The following is a 20,849-nucleotide window of genomic DNA, read 5'->3' on the forward strand; positions in this document are numbered from 1 at the left end:
GTTCCAAACTAAAAAGACGATTTTATATTGTTTGTAAGTTTGTGAAACTTTTGTTGATAAATCATTGTTGTAATAACGATTTGTAATAACTGTTAGTGTGAATGGTATTGTTGTGTAAATATTAAAACGTATTTGGGATAAAAAAAGGAAAATTGGATGTATCAATCCTGTTGGCAAGTATAATAAACTGATATATATATCCGCTTTTACTTAACTGCTAAATCCAAAGTACAATTTAACTACTAAATTTAGATTTATCAGTTAACTCAATTTCAGGCCATTTAAAATTCTAATACGTAACATAATAACATGTAAAGGATTCGCGTATTTTGTATTCATTAATTATTATCTCGGTCTATAAATAGAAACATTCATGGTTCTTCTTATCATTTCGTTCCCAGATGGGACAGTGGTTAGTCTAAGGGTTTACATCCAGGGCTCGGTTCCCCGCGGTGGACACAGCAGATAGCCCAATGTGGCTTTGCTCTAAACCAAACAAACTTATCTGTTTCTTGGGCGTGGCGTAGCTCAGTAGTCAGCGTGCTGGGCTGTGTATCGGTAGGTCCAATGTTCTAGCTTCGATATACCGTTGAATATACCGTGTGGTGTAGGGTGGCGTTATAAGTGTGACATTAAATTCCGCTTTAGTTAAAAGTAGCCGCGTAGACGGTAGGTGCTGTTGTTGGTTGCCTTCCCTGTTCAGGATTTCTATGGAGTATTTGGAGTGATCACTTAACCCATGTGTCGCATAAAGTACCGTTCAGATTTACAATGCCACACATAATTTTCTATGACGTTTAATTGATAATCAAGATTTCATGTAGGGTTTTGCATATGCTTTCACTGAATACTGACAAAAGAGTAACTGTACACCGTAAGTACTCATCAAATGAGAATCGATTGATAAAAGCTGTGTTATTTTAGTCTGCACGTTATTTTAAAAATTGCAATTGGAAATTATTCTTTAATTGTAAATTTTTCAATGTTCATAATTTATATATATAGCAAAAACGAGCACAGTTATCTTATTACGGTTATAAATTCTATGATAAATAAAATAAAACTTCAAAAGTTACGCTGTTATTACAGCGTTTCTAATGTATGTTTCTCTGTACACGAGGCTCCCCCAGTGGCACAGCGGTATGTCTGCGGACTTACAACGCTAGAAACCGGGTTTCGATACCCGTGGTGGGCAGAGCACAGATAGCCCTTGTGTAGCTTTATGCATAATTAAAAACCAACAAACAAAACAAACAAACTGTACTCGAGAAGACACAAAGATCCCACACGCTGCAGCATATGGTAGGAGTTTTAAAGAAATCCACGAGATGGCGATACAAGTCAGTATTTAAAGATATATATATATATATATACGCGTAGGACTGAGGCGATGATTACATGAATAACGTTTTTACAAGTAGTGATCAAAATATATGGAAGATGTAACTATTAGCAAAAACATGTTGTCAGCATAGTGAAGTTTCATAATTTGTAGCTGATCGAAGATGTATTGAGAAAATGTCAAGTTACAGGAAAAAGTTAGCTAGCCCTATAAACCTCTCCAGTTTTAATCTATTTGATCGCTTCATGCCCCAAGAGTCCAGTTACGGATTAGGCATCTGTGGGGCCCATAGCAATTTTAGAAGACATGACCCCTATCTGCCATTATGATAAACACATTTTTGTCAAACCGATAATAACATTGAAGGTGTAGTATACTTTTTCAATTGAATCATATCATGTACTTCGTTTTTGCATACACTTTTCAAATAACAATATACAGAAAATTTTCCGATACAACATAATTGATACCTTGGGATATCATACGCAAGACGCAAGAGAAGTTATGCATTTATATTTTCATGCATGGTGACAATGATCAAAATACAACATATTTTTTCACGAGTGGATATCATCGCTCCGGAGCGGAACGGAAAAACGCATTCGCTCTGGAGCGATTATAAAAAATAAAATGTTTTGCTCTAGAGCCGCTCCGCTCCGGGAGCGCTAAGAGCTTTATATATATTTTGACCAGATCTCCGGAGCGGAAGAGAAAAACGCATTCGCTCTAAAGCAATTAAAAGTTTCGGAGCTGCTCCGCTTCTTTTCGCTCCAGGAGCACTCCGGAGCATAAAGGAGCAGCTCCAGGTTTCATCTATTTTTGACTAGGTCTTCGGAGCAGAGCGGAAAAACGCATGCGCTCTGGAGCAATTCAAAAAAGATATTTTCTCCGGAGCCACTCGGCTCCTTTTCACTCCAAGAGCACTCTGGAATATAAAGTAATGCTCCGGACTGTAACACTCCGAAGCCCTGGTGGATATGACACAAGTGGATTTCTGTGGCTTTTTTTTAACAATACGTTAAAAAATTTTCTTATGGGTGCGAGGCCCGTAGCATTTGCTATTTATGCTAATAGGCTAATCCGACAGTGCCCAAGACCTGTACTTTGTAGTAAGTATAACGTGATGAAGTGTGTTATTAATTATCACAACTTGTATAATTTTTTTTTTGTTGCTGTTGTTGTTACCAGAAAGCTCTCACGCTTTTTTTCCCTTACAGTTATGGAAGTTTATTGAAACACTTAGGATGCCAAAAACATGTGAATCAAGTGTGAAATATTTTTTTTTTCATGTGTACCACACGTAAAGTAAACATACGTGTTCCCGGGTTGAAAACATTATGAAGTAAGCTCTAATAAATTACCTCTGCCAATGATTACGTACTTAATGTAGCCTCGTGGACGATGTGTCTAATGATGAATAACATGATGGTTGCAATAGCTGAACCATTTTATCATATCAAACAAGTGGAAGAATGATCAATAACACGTTGGTTGCAATAGCTGAACCATTTTATCACATCAGACAAGTGGAAGAATGATTAATAACACGGTGATTGCAATAGCTGAACCATTTTATCATATCAAACAAGTGGAAGAATAATGAATAACACGATGGTTGCAGTAGCTGAACCATTTTATCATATCAAACAATGGAAGAATAATGAATAACACGATGGTTGCAATAGCTGAACCATTTTATCATATCACAAGTGGAAGAATGATGAATAACACGATGGTTGCAATAGCTGAACCATTTTATCATATCAAACAAGTGGAAGAATGATGAATAACACGATGGTTGCAATAGCTGAACCATTTTATCATATCAAACAAGTGGAAGAATGATGAATAACACGATGGTTGAATAGCTGAACCATTTTATCATATCAAACAAGTGAAAGCATACAAATCATTTACTAGCTCAAAATAAATAACCTTTTTATTCTTATAATTTTTGTCGATGACTTAGAGACATTTTTAATCATATGTGGATACTTGCAAGTTCTGGAAATCCTCACATAAGCACATTCTTCATTTTATAATCGATAGTCCTTTAACTAAATTATCAATGTTTTCCATGAAAATCGTTACACGTTATATTTTACTAAAGATGAAAATAATGAATGCATATTTGTAAATTAGAGTTTATTTGAAAATGTTTTTACCACTTTAAAATGTAAATAGCTTTCGAATGTTATATTTCACACTTTACCCAATTTTTATATGTCAAGGTTCCTTCACCTATTGTTATAATACTGTAATTTAGATAGTTTATCTAGTTATAGTAGTCTCAGTTATCTCCAGCTTATACTGATCAACACTAAACTTTAAATACAGAAGTCCTTACTTTCTAATCAAAAGATCGACGCGATTTTGACTTTGAGTAATAAAGTCCTCTGCTTCGGCTACAGTCATGTTGGTGGCGTTTCGGTCGCTAATCTTCAGAAGAACGTCTCCAGAATTTAAGTATTGACTACTAATAGTACCAGGAGTAACCTGTTAAAAAAAAACAAGACATTTATGGTTATTTTCTATTCTTCGAAATCATGGATTCGTATTTATGCTTAATGAGATGTATTATTCATAGTACATTTATGATGTAATATTTAACATAACTCATGAATACATAACACACAGTTCCCTAAATTGATGTTTGTATTCGTTTTTAGAAAAAAAAATCAAAATAACTATCACAATAGTCTATACACATCAGTAAAAATGCGTGGACTCAAATATATTTCAAAATGATTAAACCATGTGAAAGTATTGGAAAGAAAAAAGTTTTTAGGCGCTCGTTAAGATGCTAAGCTACATGATCAAATATTTACATTATTCTAAACATGATCAAACAGTTAGGTATTATTCCAATATCATTTATATGAAGCCTAACAGTGAAAGAAAAAACTAGATCTAAAGTTCTGCCTAATTCACTCAAGAACCGGCATTTCGCCAATGGAAGCTGTTAAAGCATAAGGAGAACCCAATAAGGAAGATATATTATCTACATAACAGCTTCCAGTGTATGAATGGCTCTGTTTTTCTCTTGAACATATAATAGAATTTGAAGAATATTCAATTAACCGATTATTTAGACCATGATGGGAAAAATCTCGAGTTAGTTGATTTCATCGGAATTAAATGCTAATCTTTCAGCATGTCCCAGATAAAGACAATATATTCTGGACGCCAAAACACTTCTTTATGATTACTTTGGGACAAGCAACTAAATCTTCAAGTTCTCTTCAACATGAATGATTAAAATCATCGGACAAGCAACAGGGTCTTCAGGTTCTCTTCAACATGAATGATTAAAATCATCGGACAAATAACTGAGTCTTCAAGTTCTCTCCAACATGAATGATTAAAATCATCGGACAAGCAACTGTGTCTTCAGGTTCTTTCCAGCATGAATGATTAAAATCATCGGACAAACAACTGAGTCTTCAAGTTCTCTCCAATATGAATGATTAAAATCATCGGACAAGCAACAGGGTCTTCAGGTTCTCTTCAACATGAATGATTAAAATCATCGGACAAGCAACAGGGTCTTCAGGTTCTCTCCAACATGAATGATTAAAATCATCGGACAAGCAACAGGGTCTTCAAGTTCTCTCCAACATGAATGATTAAAATCATCGGACAAACAACAGGGTCTTCAAGTTCTCTCCAACATGAATGATTAAAATCATCGGACAAGCAACAGGGTCTTCAGGTTTTTCCAACATTAATGATTAAAGTCATCGGACAAGCAACTGAGCCTTCAGGTTAATTCCAGCATGAATGATTAAACTCATCGGGCAAGCAACTGTGTCTTCAGGTTCTTTCCAGCGTGAATGATTAAACTCATCGGGCAAGCAACTGTGTCTTCAGGTTCTTTCCAGCATTAATGCTTAAAATCATCGGGCAAGCAACTATGTCTCCAGGCTCATTCCAGCATAAATGATTAAAATCATCAGAGCTAAAAGCTCAGAGTTGCATAATCTTTAAATCTTGATCATCTTTTTTTGGGGAGGATACCGGGTAAATTATTTTAGTGATGCCTGCTCTCTAATGAAATCATCTAAGTAAGATCTGCAAGTTAAACTTTTTCATAAGTCATTTCAACAGCACAAGACAAGGTGCTTTCTGGTTGCGAAGTAATTGAATCCAGTATCTCAAAGCCTATCGTACTAACAAATCAAAAATGCTATCATTCTGCGCCTGAGTGCATAGAGTTATTACTCAGTAGATTCATTCTAAACTGCCAATAAATCAAATCTGGATTTACTATTTATTTCTGAGCATAATACACAACGAACTATTATTTATACATTTTGCGTCATTTAACGTCAGATTATATTCAAAGAAATAGTTACAGTAATATTCAAATTCGCATATATTGTAAACACAGCTGCAGTTTTAAGTTGATTATCATGGTGGTTTACTATATTTTTATGCGTTTGTATATTTCGCAACAGTACAGACGTCTAATATATATATATATATATACATTTCATAGAGATCATATAACAAAAACACATCAGCTACTCTCTGTAGTCGATAATTCATATACAAACAATGCACTAAGTATGCTACCAAGACCATGTGTTCTTAGCCGAAACTAACTGTGAGTACACCGATGTCGTGTCCTCATTTTTTTTTGTTTCTTCCTTCACTTGCTTGTACACTCAACGCACGCACATATACATATATAAATGGACGTTATAGCTTGAAACCCGAGTTTGACCTCGGTAGAATATTGACTCTGGTTGTGGTGCTGCGTGTGTTTATAAACCAAAATTATTTTAGAACCACGATAAAAGTTTATTCTGTCAATTTATTCAATGAACTCCACAAACACAGCATCCAGCAGTCTAGTAAGAGTTTTAACAAGTTTATTCAGAAATAGGGAATTCTCGTGGAATTTTCTGTGTTTCATGTAAACTAAATCCATAAACATATCTCACGTGGTGTAAAACATCTAAGCTATCACAGCAATGGAGCTTTTCTTTTAAGCCTAACAAAAGTAATTAAAACCGCGCTTGACTTCATACGCACCTCAAAGAATAAATATGTTAGCTTAATCTTAAGTCTCTTTCGACATGTGATGACTTTATTAGAATAAACTGTGTGTGTTTAAAATGTCATTACCGTGTTGTATAGAGCATGATTAATGAATTAAAAATTAGAATAACTTCTTTCTATAGTTTGTGTCAGTGCATTATGTATATTCACCAACAAGCTATATTTGCTTAACTTGTTATCCAAGACGATGCATTAAAGATATTTTAAAGACCAACAACCTAGTTAACTTAACAAACTCACATATGATTAAATGCAGAATACTTGCAGTCGATTTTTCTCAGATTTAAGTTTACATGTACAAAACAATTAAAAGATAATTGGTATCTATAATATTTTAGCTACCACTTTCGCCCCTTCAGTTCATTTATATGCAATTCACCTCATCAGACGTCTAGCATACAGGCCGCCCTTTGGAAGTTTGTTTCTAACCATACATACACTGACACAACTTTTTTTTGCGGCTACGATCATGTGATTCAGTCTCGAAGCTAATACCTTATACAATTGATGCTAATGACAATCAGCAGGTAGCCATTGGTGTGGCAAAAGTTCCATATTTTGGTAACAAATTAACACATTTATAACCAATCCATAACAATCTCCTGTAATTGGCCGACTTCCATTCGGCCACCAGGGAAGAGATGCCAATAGCCGGCGGTGGGTGATGTTGACTACTTAGTTTCCGTTTAGTCTCTTAGTTTCGAATTAGGGACGATTATGCACATATAACCCTTTGTATAGCTTTGTACAAACATTCTGAAGCTCTATTCGACATAAGTCTGTCCACACGAGTGTAGTATCCAAATGTCTTCTATGGAGGCTAGCCACGGTTCATTAACAAATTGCAACTCTTTTAGGTTCACTTCAAAGTAACAAATAAAGCAGGATTATGTGAGACCACTGTATATAGCATATATTAAATGACCAAACATTTGCATTTCAGGTCATATGACTGATCATCAAATGCCTCATGTGCATAGTAATGAATAGAGAGGAATATTGTTTGTTTGTTTGTAATTAAGCACAAAGCTATATGTGATCTGCCCACCACGGGTATCGAAACCCGGATTCTAGCATTGTAAGTCCGCAGATATGCCGCTGTGCCACTGGGGAATAATTGGTACTATTTTATAACACAGCTATACTCTTACAACATCCATTTTTCTTTAATTTTTTTGTGTGCTGGACATAAGCAACCAAACTAATCCACTACGAAATGAGATTACTCAAGTTATTTTTAAGTTACTGAAACAAGTTTATGAATTATTATGGGAAAAACTTAAAAGTTAATTTTTTTCCGAATTACGCGCCTTGAAATGGATTAGCACTTCCTGTTTCGTGAAATATTTCCTAAGTTCAAATGAATACAAAGTTCAGGTCAGGTAGTTTTCTTTTCTGAAAGAATACCTTGTCAGATGATTGTTTTTCATGGACTTTCAGATCAAATTTAAATTTTCGCGTTCTACTGACGTTTTCAGGAATACAAAACTATTTCGCTTAAGGATAAATACTACTATTACGTCACTATACATTCCTTTGCCCTTTTTCTATATGGGCAAGCTTTGTGTAAGCCTGATTAATTTGAAATAACACTAATGCCGTTATAAGTGTTAAGTCTAAGGGCTTATAATTTTAAAAATTGGGTTTCGATACCAACAGTGGGCAGAGCACAGATAGATCATTGTGTAGTTTGTGTTTAGCAACATATAGACATCTAATCAAAAATATTTTAGGTGTGAAAAAAGGTGCGACCAAAAAAGGATTGATCTGGCTGCTGCAGAATCGGAACTTAGGTATTGTAGACCAGAAAGGGTTAGGTGCTAGGTAGCCCTCTTCCTCCCTCCTGAACTAGTGTTGATTTTTGATCTTATGTGTGGTTAGAAAGATCTGTTGAATATGAATATAAACACGACATGAGGGTTAGAGTAAACTGCACTTACCCTGACCCCTTGCAGGACAAAAAGCGGCCTAGCTAACTACTAAATGAATATTTACTGTAAAATTCTTATCAATGCTATAAGTGTAGCTATCAGTTTCGCCACCAATTTTGATTTCATTCCTTAAGTCGCACACTCATCCTTTTCTTGGGCGCACCTTTTTTCACACCCAAGGTGTTTTTGATTAGATATCATGACTTTTTGTCAATACACACCAACAAACAACAGCAAGTAAGAAAGTGACAATCGATAGTAACCAAAATTAGCTTTAAGATCGCAACCCCATTATTCGGAACAGACCTATATTTTACAGAACCAACCAGATTCGTTTTACAATATATGGTGGTCGTTTTCCCTCTCTAAAACAGTGTTAATAAATTCCTTTATTGTAGACGTCATGAAAACTATATTAAAAGTTTCTTGTCATCATCCGCATGTACACAGTATAGCCGTATCAAGCATAATTATTTACGCTAACTGCTTAAGCCAATATCACGTGACGTTAAACGCTCTTTACTTAGAATAATTTCATAATATATCGTAAATTTGTACTGAAAGGTTGGCAATGAATAATGACTGTCCACCCGTATGATTCTTTCTTTTTTTTCTTTTTTTTTGAATACTTGAGCTAGGAACTGCTAATCTAGTTTGCGTGGCCTAACCAATACTTTTGTATCTCCACGTGCCTTCACCCTATAGTTTTGCAGCTCTAAATCAGCCGTCTTTAAGCCAAATGACAAAAAAACTAAAAACAATCCACCTTTACTCTTAGATAAAGCTGTAGTAAAAACTTTAGACCGATAGCTTACGTGACTTTTTGCGTAGGCGTGCGCAAAAGTTTGGTCAAACTTGAGGGTTTTTGTTGAATAACTTTGCAAATATTATTTATATTTAGACCAAATTTGGCATATAATTGTGGGTTGTAAAGATCTATTAGTGTACCAAAGTTGAAAGAAATCCATGGAAGTTAAACATGTTTTTCTATCAAATAAAGTTTCCGTACTTTCGGTGCGATGAATAGACAAAAGAAAGAAATTCAATCAAAATTTTCTATCTTACGTATTTCTTAATGGATTACATTGAAATTTGGTATGTGATGTAAGGGCCCATAGCGCACATCCTGTGAAAATATATGATAGTTTGAATTACCACAGTCGGAGCTACAGAAAGTGGAAAATTGCTAGATTATGGCTCCTGTTAGCAACACACAGGGTGTCTGTCCTTCAGGATGTTTTGGCCGCACAACACATTACCGTGTGTCTTGATTATACTTTTAATCTTGAAATTGATTTTTACCTAACTGTTAAGAAATTATGGTCAAAGTAAGCACATAGATTAATGTTATAATTACAAGAGAAAAATAAATATATTACTTCTAATTTTATATATTCTGTATTTAAACATATAATGTGCATTAAGACATAACAACACTATTTTGTATTCAGTCATTTTTTAAAGTATTTCCTTGCATACTAAACGAGAAGATCATGTGGGATACAAACTAATTATTATAATACCTTGTGAAGTCGTTACTCATCTTTAAATTGACAATATCAAAAGTTTATTCACTTTACATTTTATTTTGAGTGATTGTTTATTTTATTTAATAATTTGGATTAATTTTATTTGAATAACTTAGCAAAGTGAAAAAGATGAAAAATAACGTTAAAGCTTTGTAAAATCAAAAAAGAAAACAAAACCTCAAAGGAGTGAAATAATTTGGAATTTAATAACCTAACGACATTAAATCCCTAAAATTATTCTTATTTTAGGCGGTGAAAGAAGCTTATGAAGTATTACGGGAACAAACTTAAAATTTCATTTTTTTTTTAGAAGTATACATCTTGAAATAAACAAGAGTTCTTTTTTCCCGTAAAATACTTCCCAAGCTCAAACCCCTTTTTGGTGGATTTAAATATTGTTGTTGTTGTTGTTTATTATTAAGCACAAAGCTACACAAAGGGCTATCTGTCTCATATTATGTCTCATGCAGAATTGTTTGAGTGGCAAAATGCGTTGTTAATGTTTGTTTGTTTGTTTGAAGTTAAGCACAAAGCAACACAATAGGCTATCTGTGCTCTGCCCACCACGTGTATCGAAACCCGGTTTCTAGCAGTATAAGTCCGTAAACAATACCGCTGTGCCACTGGCGGGGTGGGTGGTGGACTTAAATATCCAGTGCGTTGACATCGCTTAGATTTCCAGAATATTAAACGTCTTGACAGAAATACGCTTTTTGACAGTTATCACAAAGAGATAAGTTTTTTATGATTTAATTATTTCATACTAAAACGTATACATAATTTTCAACATGTTTTGATTTAGGTTCAGTTTCATTTAATGGGATAAAGAGGTTTTAAATAGAAGGGTAATCCGAAAACAAAATCCAAATCAAAACAAGATAAATATTTATTTGTGAAGAAAAGAAAAACGATTATGTGCAAAAAAAAAAAGTTTGTTTCAGAACACAGCCACATCGGGCTACTTGCTTTTTCTCCCGTGTGGAATCGAAACCAGAATTTTAGCATTGTAAACTTACCGCTGACCTAGCGGGGGACTACAAAAAGAAAATTTTGTTTGTAATTAATCACAAAGCAACCAAATGGGCTATCTGTACTCTACCCACCACGGGTATCGAAACCTGGATTCTAGCGTTGTAACTCCGCAGACATACCGCTGTGCCACTGGGGGGGGGGGGAAGAAAATGATACAAGCGTATAAAAATAAACGAATAAAACTAATAAGAATAAAATAATTACTACTTAGGATAAACATTACTTAAAGGGAAATAGAAAAATTAGTTTATAAAAATGGTGATGAAGCAGACGTGAGGTAATGGATAAAGATTCAAAGATGTTCATAATGCTATATATAAAATAAGACCGAAAGTATCTTAGAAAAATAATGCTTAGGGATACACAGAGGTGAAAAACAACAACTGAGATACGAACAAGATGATATACGAACCTTCTCGTTAGAGTGATTTAATAACTACATAATGTTACAAAGGTTTGGTTATACAAGAAAATTAAAACGGAAGCACTGTATACCTAATTACTTTCAATTTATCAGTCATCGAGATGGCTCACTTAACTACCCACCAGAGTTAACTATGACATCATCGCACTGAAAACGATAATTTAACGTAATTAATAAGTGCAAAATAGACAAGAAAAGGTCCGGTTTGTTTGTGTTTTTATGGCTCAATGGTATTCACTAAACTCATACTAAATGAGCAGCTTGGGCCTACTTTCACAAGCCTACGCATAGACTCCATGTATCATTGATATTATAAAATATACTAACCTTTCAAGAGCTAGCAGAAAAAGAAGGAAAAAAAATTGATTACGAATCCGCTATATAAGCTGTTTTGTTTGTATTAATTTTCACTAGTTTTCTTAATAGTTTCAGTGACTGAAATATTGTTTATATTTAACAATGCTTACGTGACAATATGAATGACTTTCACTAGCGAAGTTACAACACAGAACCTTTTTTATTAATTGTGTGTGTGGATATTAGTAGCCCCATTACCGGCAGATGTTATCAGTCACTCTATCCTGCTGCAGCAATGACTCTGATAAAAAGAAGCAAATTCATTTTTTGATCATAGTAGTATCTACAAAAATTATCAGTTTCATAAACGTGCTAGTGAAATACAACTGGAATTATACTTAATTAATATCGGATCACAAATGGTTTATACATTGTTGTAAATCAAAGCTAAAAATAAATAAATTAAACATATTGCTAACTTAAAATAGTATAATTTCATTAATCTTGGATTATATTCAAGATATTTGCATTTATAACACACAGTTTAAGCGGATTCAGTTCGACTTAAATCAATTAAAATGTTCAGTGCTAAGTATTCAATATTGAATTCTGAAAAAAACAACAAAAGGGTATTACAAGTAAGAAATAGTCAAAATGATTGATGAAAAACTAATAATGTTTGAGCTCTAGGTTACAAATGTTAATCCGAACATTTCACCGTAGTTTATAGTGTAAACAAAATATAAAGTATTAGCACAATGTAGGTTTAGATTTGAAATGTTTACATGATATGGCGATTTGAATTATTTAATCACCTAATGAATTTAATGTATATTTTACTTGAAAGAACTGGAATACATTATATAGAAATGTTATCGTTTCTTTGGTGAAATAAAAAATAAATTGACACCAACTTGCGTACAGCTGTATTCGTATAACACCATATGTTTACTGAAAACACTGCGTTTGCGTGCAACGCCCTCTATTTTATTTTATTTATTTTTTCTATTTAGATAACATCCTCCGGTTTTCCAGACCACCAAGATTCATTCCTAGTAGTAAATAAATAAATCGGGGAAATTTGTGGCACAAAAAATACAACAAAGACATCGTTTCTACTAGAAAAACGTTGCACATCTGTGGCCCATATAACTTACTTTTCGCACAAGTGATAGGAAAATATATATAATATGATTTAAGAAAATATGCCTAAAGCTTTCATATTGCTCATTACTTAGAAATAAAGCAGCAGATTATATGAAAAAAAAAGAGAAAATGTAATTTATTTGTAGCGCATAATATTAAGAAAAATATCTCTTTGGATGCAATATCTCTCTTGTGAAGCAATAAATGCATATGTCCTTGGAATAACAATTTATTCTTGGGTGCGGGTTGGCCCTATGGTAGAACTTCAGAACTTGCGAGTTATATTCGAGTTTGTGCAATACCACAAAATATTCCTCACTTTGTAAGACGTGACTGCGTTATAAGAGTTACAGTCAATTTCTTATCGTGGATGATGGGTGGTGGAGTAATGCTTACTGGCTGTCTTCTCTCAAAGTCAGTAGTTCAAAATTATGGACGGCGGCAAATCGTCTTAGTAACTTAGCCATAAATACAAATACAGTTTGTTTTTACTACTAAGACTATTCAGTAACTGTAGTATACTAGTTGCTTCAAAACATTTTATCCTACAAAAGGCCTGGAGCTTAATTTGTTTTTCATTATTAAAATAATTCATTCTGCTTGGCTTCTTGCCGTTTCTGTTTGGAGAATCGCAAACATTATAGTTTTAAACTAAATATTAGTATTTACTACTCTCCAGAAACGTCAATAACATCTTAGTCAACAAACAATTTAGCGTCCTAGAGGTGATGTAATGTCAAAAGACGTTTGTTTAACAGTGTAATTTTTAACAACAAAGCTCGTATTTTGCCAAAGTCGAAACTTCTATTAAATGAAAGGAATTGAACTAGAAAAAAGTGTTATTAAAGTACACTTGTTCACAGTTAAACAACTTAGGATGTTCTATGCGTCGATATATATAAATATTTTTACCTTCTGCCATTTTGTTGAAAATTTGTTAATCAAAGAAGTTTTTCAAATATTTAGATATGAAACATTAAGTTCTATATATATATACATTTTACTTTCAGTACGTTCGAAAAACAGGATACAATCTTTTAAAACTCACGTTACGTCAAGGGGAAATAACGCTCACAAATGTATTTCGATAACATAGGAAATGTTTGTTAAATTCGAAATTTCATAACCCTAGTCTATTATCACGATCCATTTCGAATCTTCTTCAAAGGAGCTGTTTAACCAGCACATCCCTCTTCCTTCATTAGGAACAGTTTAACCTCTGTATAAACAGAAGACATCCGGGACAGCTGTAACCAAGATACGCATTACGCATTCACAGCGTGCTTTATGTAAACTATATACATGCATACACAGAACGTCCAACAGAGTATTTTTAGCACAACAGTTTATCCTAATATACGTTTTAGACGGTCATCGTAGATCAGTCAAAAACTCGTCTACAAACTATTGGCTAAAAGGTTCTCAATGAACGCTTAATAAACAATGATTTTATAACAAGCGTAGGTGTCGTCACATGTTGTAATAAAACTGCTATTACAAAATCAACAATTCGGGTTGCATAGCTCAAGCAAATGTAAAAAATACCAGCGACTATTTCAATTTTTGTAAAAAAAAAATCAATATTCTACAGTTTTAAACCACAAATACAAGCTCAACTAAACAATAGTATTTTTTACAAAATTAATAGGAATGATTGTTCATAAAAGATGGATATGTATTTCATACAGGTTCGTATTGTTAATTAGGATAAATGTGATATATCATTTGCTATAACTATTTCTAATATAGAAATATTTCAATAATAGTATCTTGAAATCTTGATCTTAATAATGAAATGAATGTATAGAAAGTCAAAGATGGGTCTGCACTAGGTATTCATAACTATTTCAACAAAACACTAATTTCTGCAAGAAAAACCGTATATTATAACATCTAGAATAATACACATACATATATATTCTATTACTTCATACGGAGTTATATAAATGACATTACCAGTGGAAGTTCATTTATAGAAACGAGTAGATTGATTATTCTTCTAGTTAATTGCACTTAACTTTTGCAATAATGAAAACTGTACACAGCACTATCTTCGTTTTGGTTATCATGTCCGTGTTAATTTTTTAACGTCTTGCTTGATTTAAGTATTTCTTTTCCGAATGTTTCCCTCTAAACGAGTGAAAATCTTATAGCAACTAAAAAAAAACCCATGCGTTTGTAACAAAAAAACAAATATTTACATTTACCGAAATAGTTTTTACAAAATACCAGTAATCTTTCATTAAACATTATCTCCCTAATATCTTATCAAAAAACATTATTCATATGGTGAAAAAAATAGGCCTGTCGAGGCAGTCATCACTCAAAATGTCAAATGTTGTGCAGCAATGACATTTATCTTATGTAACAATGACACTCATTGTTGCTCAAGAGGGATTGAGAAAGTTTTCGATAAACGAAAACTATTAAATGTAAATTATAGGTTATAAGAGACTTGGTAATGAATACTCTTTATAATTTATACTTTATTTAATATTTTTGATAAAATAAATCATTATTACAATTTCAAAACTATATTCATGTTATTAGTGTGACATTTGGGCTCAAGTTTTATATATGAGAATTTTTCATAAAAATATTCAGAAAATTATTTTTCAAGAAACTATAATTTAATATATCTTTAACATTAACTACTTTACATAAGTTTATTTTGAAACATACTGTTTTTGACTTATTTCCTTGTATTTTGCCAATTTTCTATGATAATCCCAAACTTTTTATCCCGAAATTACAACCCCATTTTTTGCTATAGGGTAAATTACAGAATAACAGGAAGTACATAAACATATTTTTCGAAATAAATATAGTGCAAAAAGTCATTTAACGAGCAAAAGCAGAAACTTAAAAAATTGAAGATCTGCAGTATGACCTTCAATAACTTGAAATTAGTTAATTGATCACACTCACACACATATCTATATATACAAACAATCACAAGTCTATGATCTTATGTCAGTTCGAGTATGGACGTTTTCTAAGGATTTTGGATAGAGTTTGTTTGTTTTGAATTTCACGCAAAGCTACACGAGGACTATCTGCGCTATCCGTCCCTAATTTAGCAGTGCAAGACTAGAGAGAAGGCAACTACTACTCATTTCAAATTTTTACATGCATAAGAACGAAGAGGATGAAAATAATTTATCTTTATGGCTTTATCTCTTCGTAAAGTTAAAGCAAAATTGAAATTTCAACTAATATATTGTACTATTTTAAGTTGGCTAGAAATTAAAACTTAGGTTTATAAAATTTTAAGAAAATTTCCTTTAATCCTGGAACACTTATGATCTGCTCAGCTTTGATGAGATACAAACTACATTAGATCGAAACTGTGGGAAAATTATATTTTACCTGTGATATCGTCAAAAGACTCTTCTTGTCAGCTCCCCCTTCCAAACGAAACCCCCATGGGATGGACTTATCGTTTCTTTGAAGAAGAATGTTTAGAAGTTTCTCCATCTCGTCAGAAATAGATATACCAAAGCGATGGATTCTGTTAAAATAAAATGACAAAAATGTTTAAAAGTATTCTTGCTCGAAATCCACTAGAATTGTAAACTTAAAACATAAGCAATATATTTTGAACTTGGCGAATGTTTTCAATGGACCATTATCTGGTGAAATGATAGAGAGGAGGTGCTTTGGTCTACAAACGAATATCTTCTTTATATCTTATAGAAGTAACATCGATTCTCTCTCTCTACCATTTCTCCCAAAGATCGTCCCTTAAAACCCTTCGTCGACTATTTTCTACCTGCTAACTCTGCCTTTCAAAGAACATTTTTAATTTATCAAATATCTTGTTTCACCAAAACTATATTAGTATTGTAGCTGTCTAGTCGGTCGCATAACATAAAACGAACACATGAATGTTTCAAACAGAAATGTAGGGGATGGTTAACATTTTAGGATGAAATAACAGGAAGGATAAAGAACAGATCAGTTTATAGACTGTATGAGCTGAAATGTGGTGAAAGTATATCATACCAACCGTCTCTGCTTGGCCAATGGTGATGAAGCACGAGACCACGTGCCACAAGTTCGTACCCTCTACCAGTCCCCACGATATTGTGCTGCAGCATGTCAACACAGTCTTTGGAACATGTGGAGGACAGGACTCATGAACTCACTGTTTGGTTAACAGTTAAAACGACAAAATAACATCGTAGGCGGCTGGCACTTCAAACAAACCTCTAGGAGAGAAATACTTACACGAGGTTCCTATTTTTTTTAATATCATAAGGTTGCTGGAATGACGGTTTTATTAAAAATGTCTTATTTTAATTATAATCTTCATTTGTAGCACATTTACAGTACTGAACATGTTTACTCAGTCATTCCTTCAGACCTTCCAGTGGTACAGCGGTATGTCTGCGGACTTACAACGCTAGAAACCGGGTTTCGATACTTGTGGCGGGCCCATTGTGTAGCTTTGTATTTAACTTGGAACAGATCAAAACCATTTCTTCAGAACACTGAAAAAAAAGGATACATGATATTCTCAAATTTTTAATCATAGAAAGTTGAAACATAAAATTTGTCATCAATTTTAGCGCTATCATTTAAAGGAAAGAACTAAATTAAACAACAAAAACTTGCTTTACTTGACTTCTGAAGAGGTCTTGCATTATACTGCTTGACTGTGTATTCGTATTTGTCTGTCTGTGTATCATTTAGCTCAATTAATATCTCACAAACTTAGATCAAGCACAGTGGAATAATAGTCCTGTATTCAATTTCCAAAATTATTAGTATTTTCCTTATTTTTAAAACCATTTGTCGATAACGTTAGTTTTCAAAATTTATCACTAAGCATTTATATCCCTTGGATATTTTCCATTTTCAACTGGCAATAAAAAATTATTAAGGGCATATTTGTAAGAAAAATAAAACATTTTCATAAATAGCTAAAAAAACAACAGCAAAAAACACTAATCTTCCACTAAGCTTTCTTGCTATATTATGTTATCAAAATACATTATTCATATCGTCAAAAATAGGCCTGTCGAGGCAAGCATTGCTCAAAATGTCAAATGCCGTGCAGTATCGACATTTATCTTGCTATAACACTGACACTCAAGATCTCCATGACTTTACCCTTTCCTAGCATGAAATATAGACTGAAATTTGAACTAACTAATTATATTATCTTAAAGAACACCACTAGGTTTAAGGTTCAAAACGTAGATTTATAAAATTCTAAGCAAAAATTTCCTCTAATCCTGCCAGTGAAAAAAGTTGAGATCTTTTTTTTCATCAGGAATGTTACGTTTTTCCACTGGAGTTAACTCAGGTCTTCCTTCCGAACAAGAATCTCAGCTATAGTGAACTATCGTCGAAGCTATTACAAAATGAGCAAGAAATATTTTTCTGGAGAATAAGTTGTATGTTAATATAACTAATCTAAGTTAACGACTGTATGTGTATTTTAATCAGATTTTAAACAAGGTTGAGTAATTTTTCTATAAATCCTGAATTGTTTGATTGTTAAGAAAGAATTGTGAAAAAAAAAATCTGATATATTAAATAAATGACTTTTTTTGTTTAAAAAAGTTGATATTCTATAGAGTGGAATATTATGACTCATGCAGAATTGTTTGAGTGTCAAAATGCGTTGTTATTGTTTGTTTGTTTGTTTGAAGTTAAGCACAAAGCAACACAATAAGCTATCTGTGCTATGCCCATCACGCGTATCCAAACCCGGATTCTAGCGTTGTAAGTCCGTAGACATGCCGCTGTGCCATTAGGGGGCGCGTTGTTATTTATCCTGTTTTTCTGCAATGACAATTCCCATAAACTGTGTTTGGCTATTCTCCTTAAACCTACTAATTGCTGACTGTGAACTTAATAATGATTTCTTCAGCATTAAAATTAATTCCTTTGTCCCATTTCTTTTTTTCAACTATAAATCATGAGTAAATACACCGTAAGTTAAGATTTTGTAAAAGCAGTATGGTTAAAGGTATTGTTTTTGAATCAAAACATTATTAGTAATATATTTTGGTGTAAAAAATTTATTAAGATTTTTAGTGCCAAGAAACGTGTTTTCTTTTGTTTGTTTTTAAACATCCCAGGTTTTTTTTATTATTATTATTACAACAGCGACCGTAACCTTCATTAGGGCTAACTTCAGATGTTTTTGTTGCTTAGAGGGGAGAAGAGGAGCGTGTTTCATTACACAAGCATGTAATAAGAAAGAAAGACTGCAGACAGACTATTTTTTTCACTGGTCGCCGAAGAAACAGCTGCACGTACAGAGTTGACATTAGAGGAACGAAATTCCAAGAGTGACGTAATAAAACGCTAACGAAGCAAGGACTGTGAGAGAAAGATTTTCTGAACTTTGAAGATATCACCGTCCTATTTTAAAAAGAAATAAGCAAATGTTGGAGATTGAGCTGTAAACAAAGGTGCATTCAGGGTTCAAAAAGTGAATACTCGAGTTCGCTAATTGAATCTCGTTGAACTCTACAAATAAAACGTGACTGGTTATTCTAAAGTTGGCTAAGCATGTCATCTTAGTGCTCGTAGTTGGGTGAATAATATAGAAACGTGTGTGCACTTGTTTTTGTCAATATAGTATCTTCGGATCGTTACCATAATAAAACCTTCTACAGTGATAAGTGTGCTAGAAATCACATGTTATAAAAACAAGAACAAGAAATTATTAGATGAGAATATTACGAGAAATCAGCCAGAAATAAGCATTTTAGTATAATATGTTTCTACAATAATTTTAAAACTCGTTTCCAGAGCAACCATAATAAGATATCGTATGATATTTGAGAACCTATATGTTTAAAATCAATTAATAAGACTGTAGCTTTATTTGTAGAGCTTAATGTTCAATAAACTACTGTTGAACATGTAATTGCTACACATCGGACTTAAAGTATCTTAAGCAATGTTGTAGCCGGATAATTTTTTTTGGGGATGGGGTGACTTAATTTGTGTTTAATGAAACCAGATTTGGTTCCTAAGTGATCCCTCTGTAATAAATTATGATGGAGAAAAAAATGACCTGATCGGGTTATCAATTAGAATTATTGCATACCTGCACCGAGGTATCTTTATAACCCAAGAAAAATATTTAAACTAAGAGATCAAAGGTATATAAAATTATCTGCTCTGCGATTTAGAGCCCAGTGCCTCTTCCCTGCATGGCTACGTCTGTGATACGAAATTATAAGAAAGTTTGCCATTAAAATCGTATTCGCAGTCGTTAGGTTGAAATGAAAAGTCAAAATGTGAATTACTAGACAAAATTTATGTGAACCTTTTTTCACATAAGTGTAAAATCCAAGCTTCAAATACTAACGTTCTCAGTTTAAACGTGAGTCCAAAGCTAGTAAGGTGCTGCTTCACCTTAGTGAATAATGTTTAAGATACTAAAGAACATTTTTCACTAAAATCGTTTCTCCAATTATACATCCTGTGTCACGTGTAGAGAAAAAACAGCTGTGGAGTGCTTCACTTACCCCGTAGAAAGTTGTGTCATGACTAAGAAGCTCAGCGTGTCTCAACAGCTTACCTTACTGTAGCCTAAACTCAAAAAAGGCATTGTAACTAATAGAAGCAGAATTAACCCCTCTGTTTTATTATATGGATTGCTCCATGGTAACCTTTAGATCGACTTCCATTTTAAATTTCCTTCCTAGCGACAAAACTACTTCTGGAAATATTAAAAAGACACTTAGAGCTGTGATAAAAGTTATTTGTACCAGTATTAGCATAAACAGACTAAGGAGTAGACAAATAGAGAGAGTGGTTTACTAACATAACACAGAAATAACATTATATTATTTATTTGAAATGCAACAATAATTGAAATATTATAGTTTATTTCAAAGAAAATAATGATTTGTTGTTACTATTATTGACTCATACGTAGGTAAACTGATTTTTAAAAAGCTCATTAAGAAGTCAAAATCATGCAATCATCCTATATCCTACTGCAACGTTACTTATTTCTTACTTTTCATTCCTATTTGATTATTTATCATTTCGTATTTGATGCCACTACTCCAATAGTTTCACAAGTTGCTTTTCCCAGTTTCTGCACCAAT

The 20,849-nt window shown here is 33.1% G+C and overlaps 1 protein-coding gene across 1 annotated transcript in view; it reads right to left on the reverse strand.

Moving 5' to 3' along the window:
• Window positions 1-16,825, reverse strand: part of LOC106468986 (LIM domain-binding protein 3-like) — a 60,608-nt gene extending 43,783 nt beyond the window's left edge. Inside the window, exons 1-3 of the mRNA XM_022397381.1 lie at window positions 16,775-16,825; window positions 16,135-16,276; window positions 3,690-3,838 (exon numbers count right to left, since the gene is read on the reverse strand). Coding sequence (XP_022253089.1) covers window positions 3,690-3,838; window positions 16,135-16,242 — 257 coding nt within the window. The 5' untranslated portion in view covers window positions 16,243-16,276; window positions 16,775-16,825. The remainder of the gene's footprint in view (window positions 1-3,689; window positions 3,839-16,134; window positions 16,277-16,774) is intronic.
• Between the last annotated feature and the right edge of the window lie 4,024 nt (window positions 16,826-20,849).

This window comes from Limulus polyphemus, unplaced genomic scaffold (genome assembly GCF_000517525.1).
Source record: "Limulus polyphemus unplaced genomic scaffold, Limulus_polyphemus-2.1.2 Scaffold3249, whole genome shotgun sequence".
Classification (NCBI taxonomy): Eukaryota; Metazoa; Arthropoda; class Merostomata; order Xiphosura; family Limulidae; genus Limulus; species Limulus polyphemus.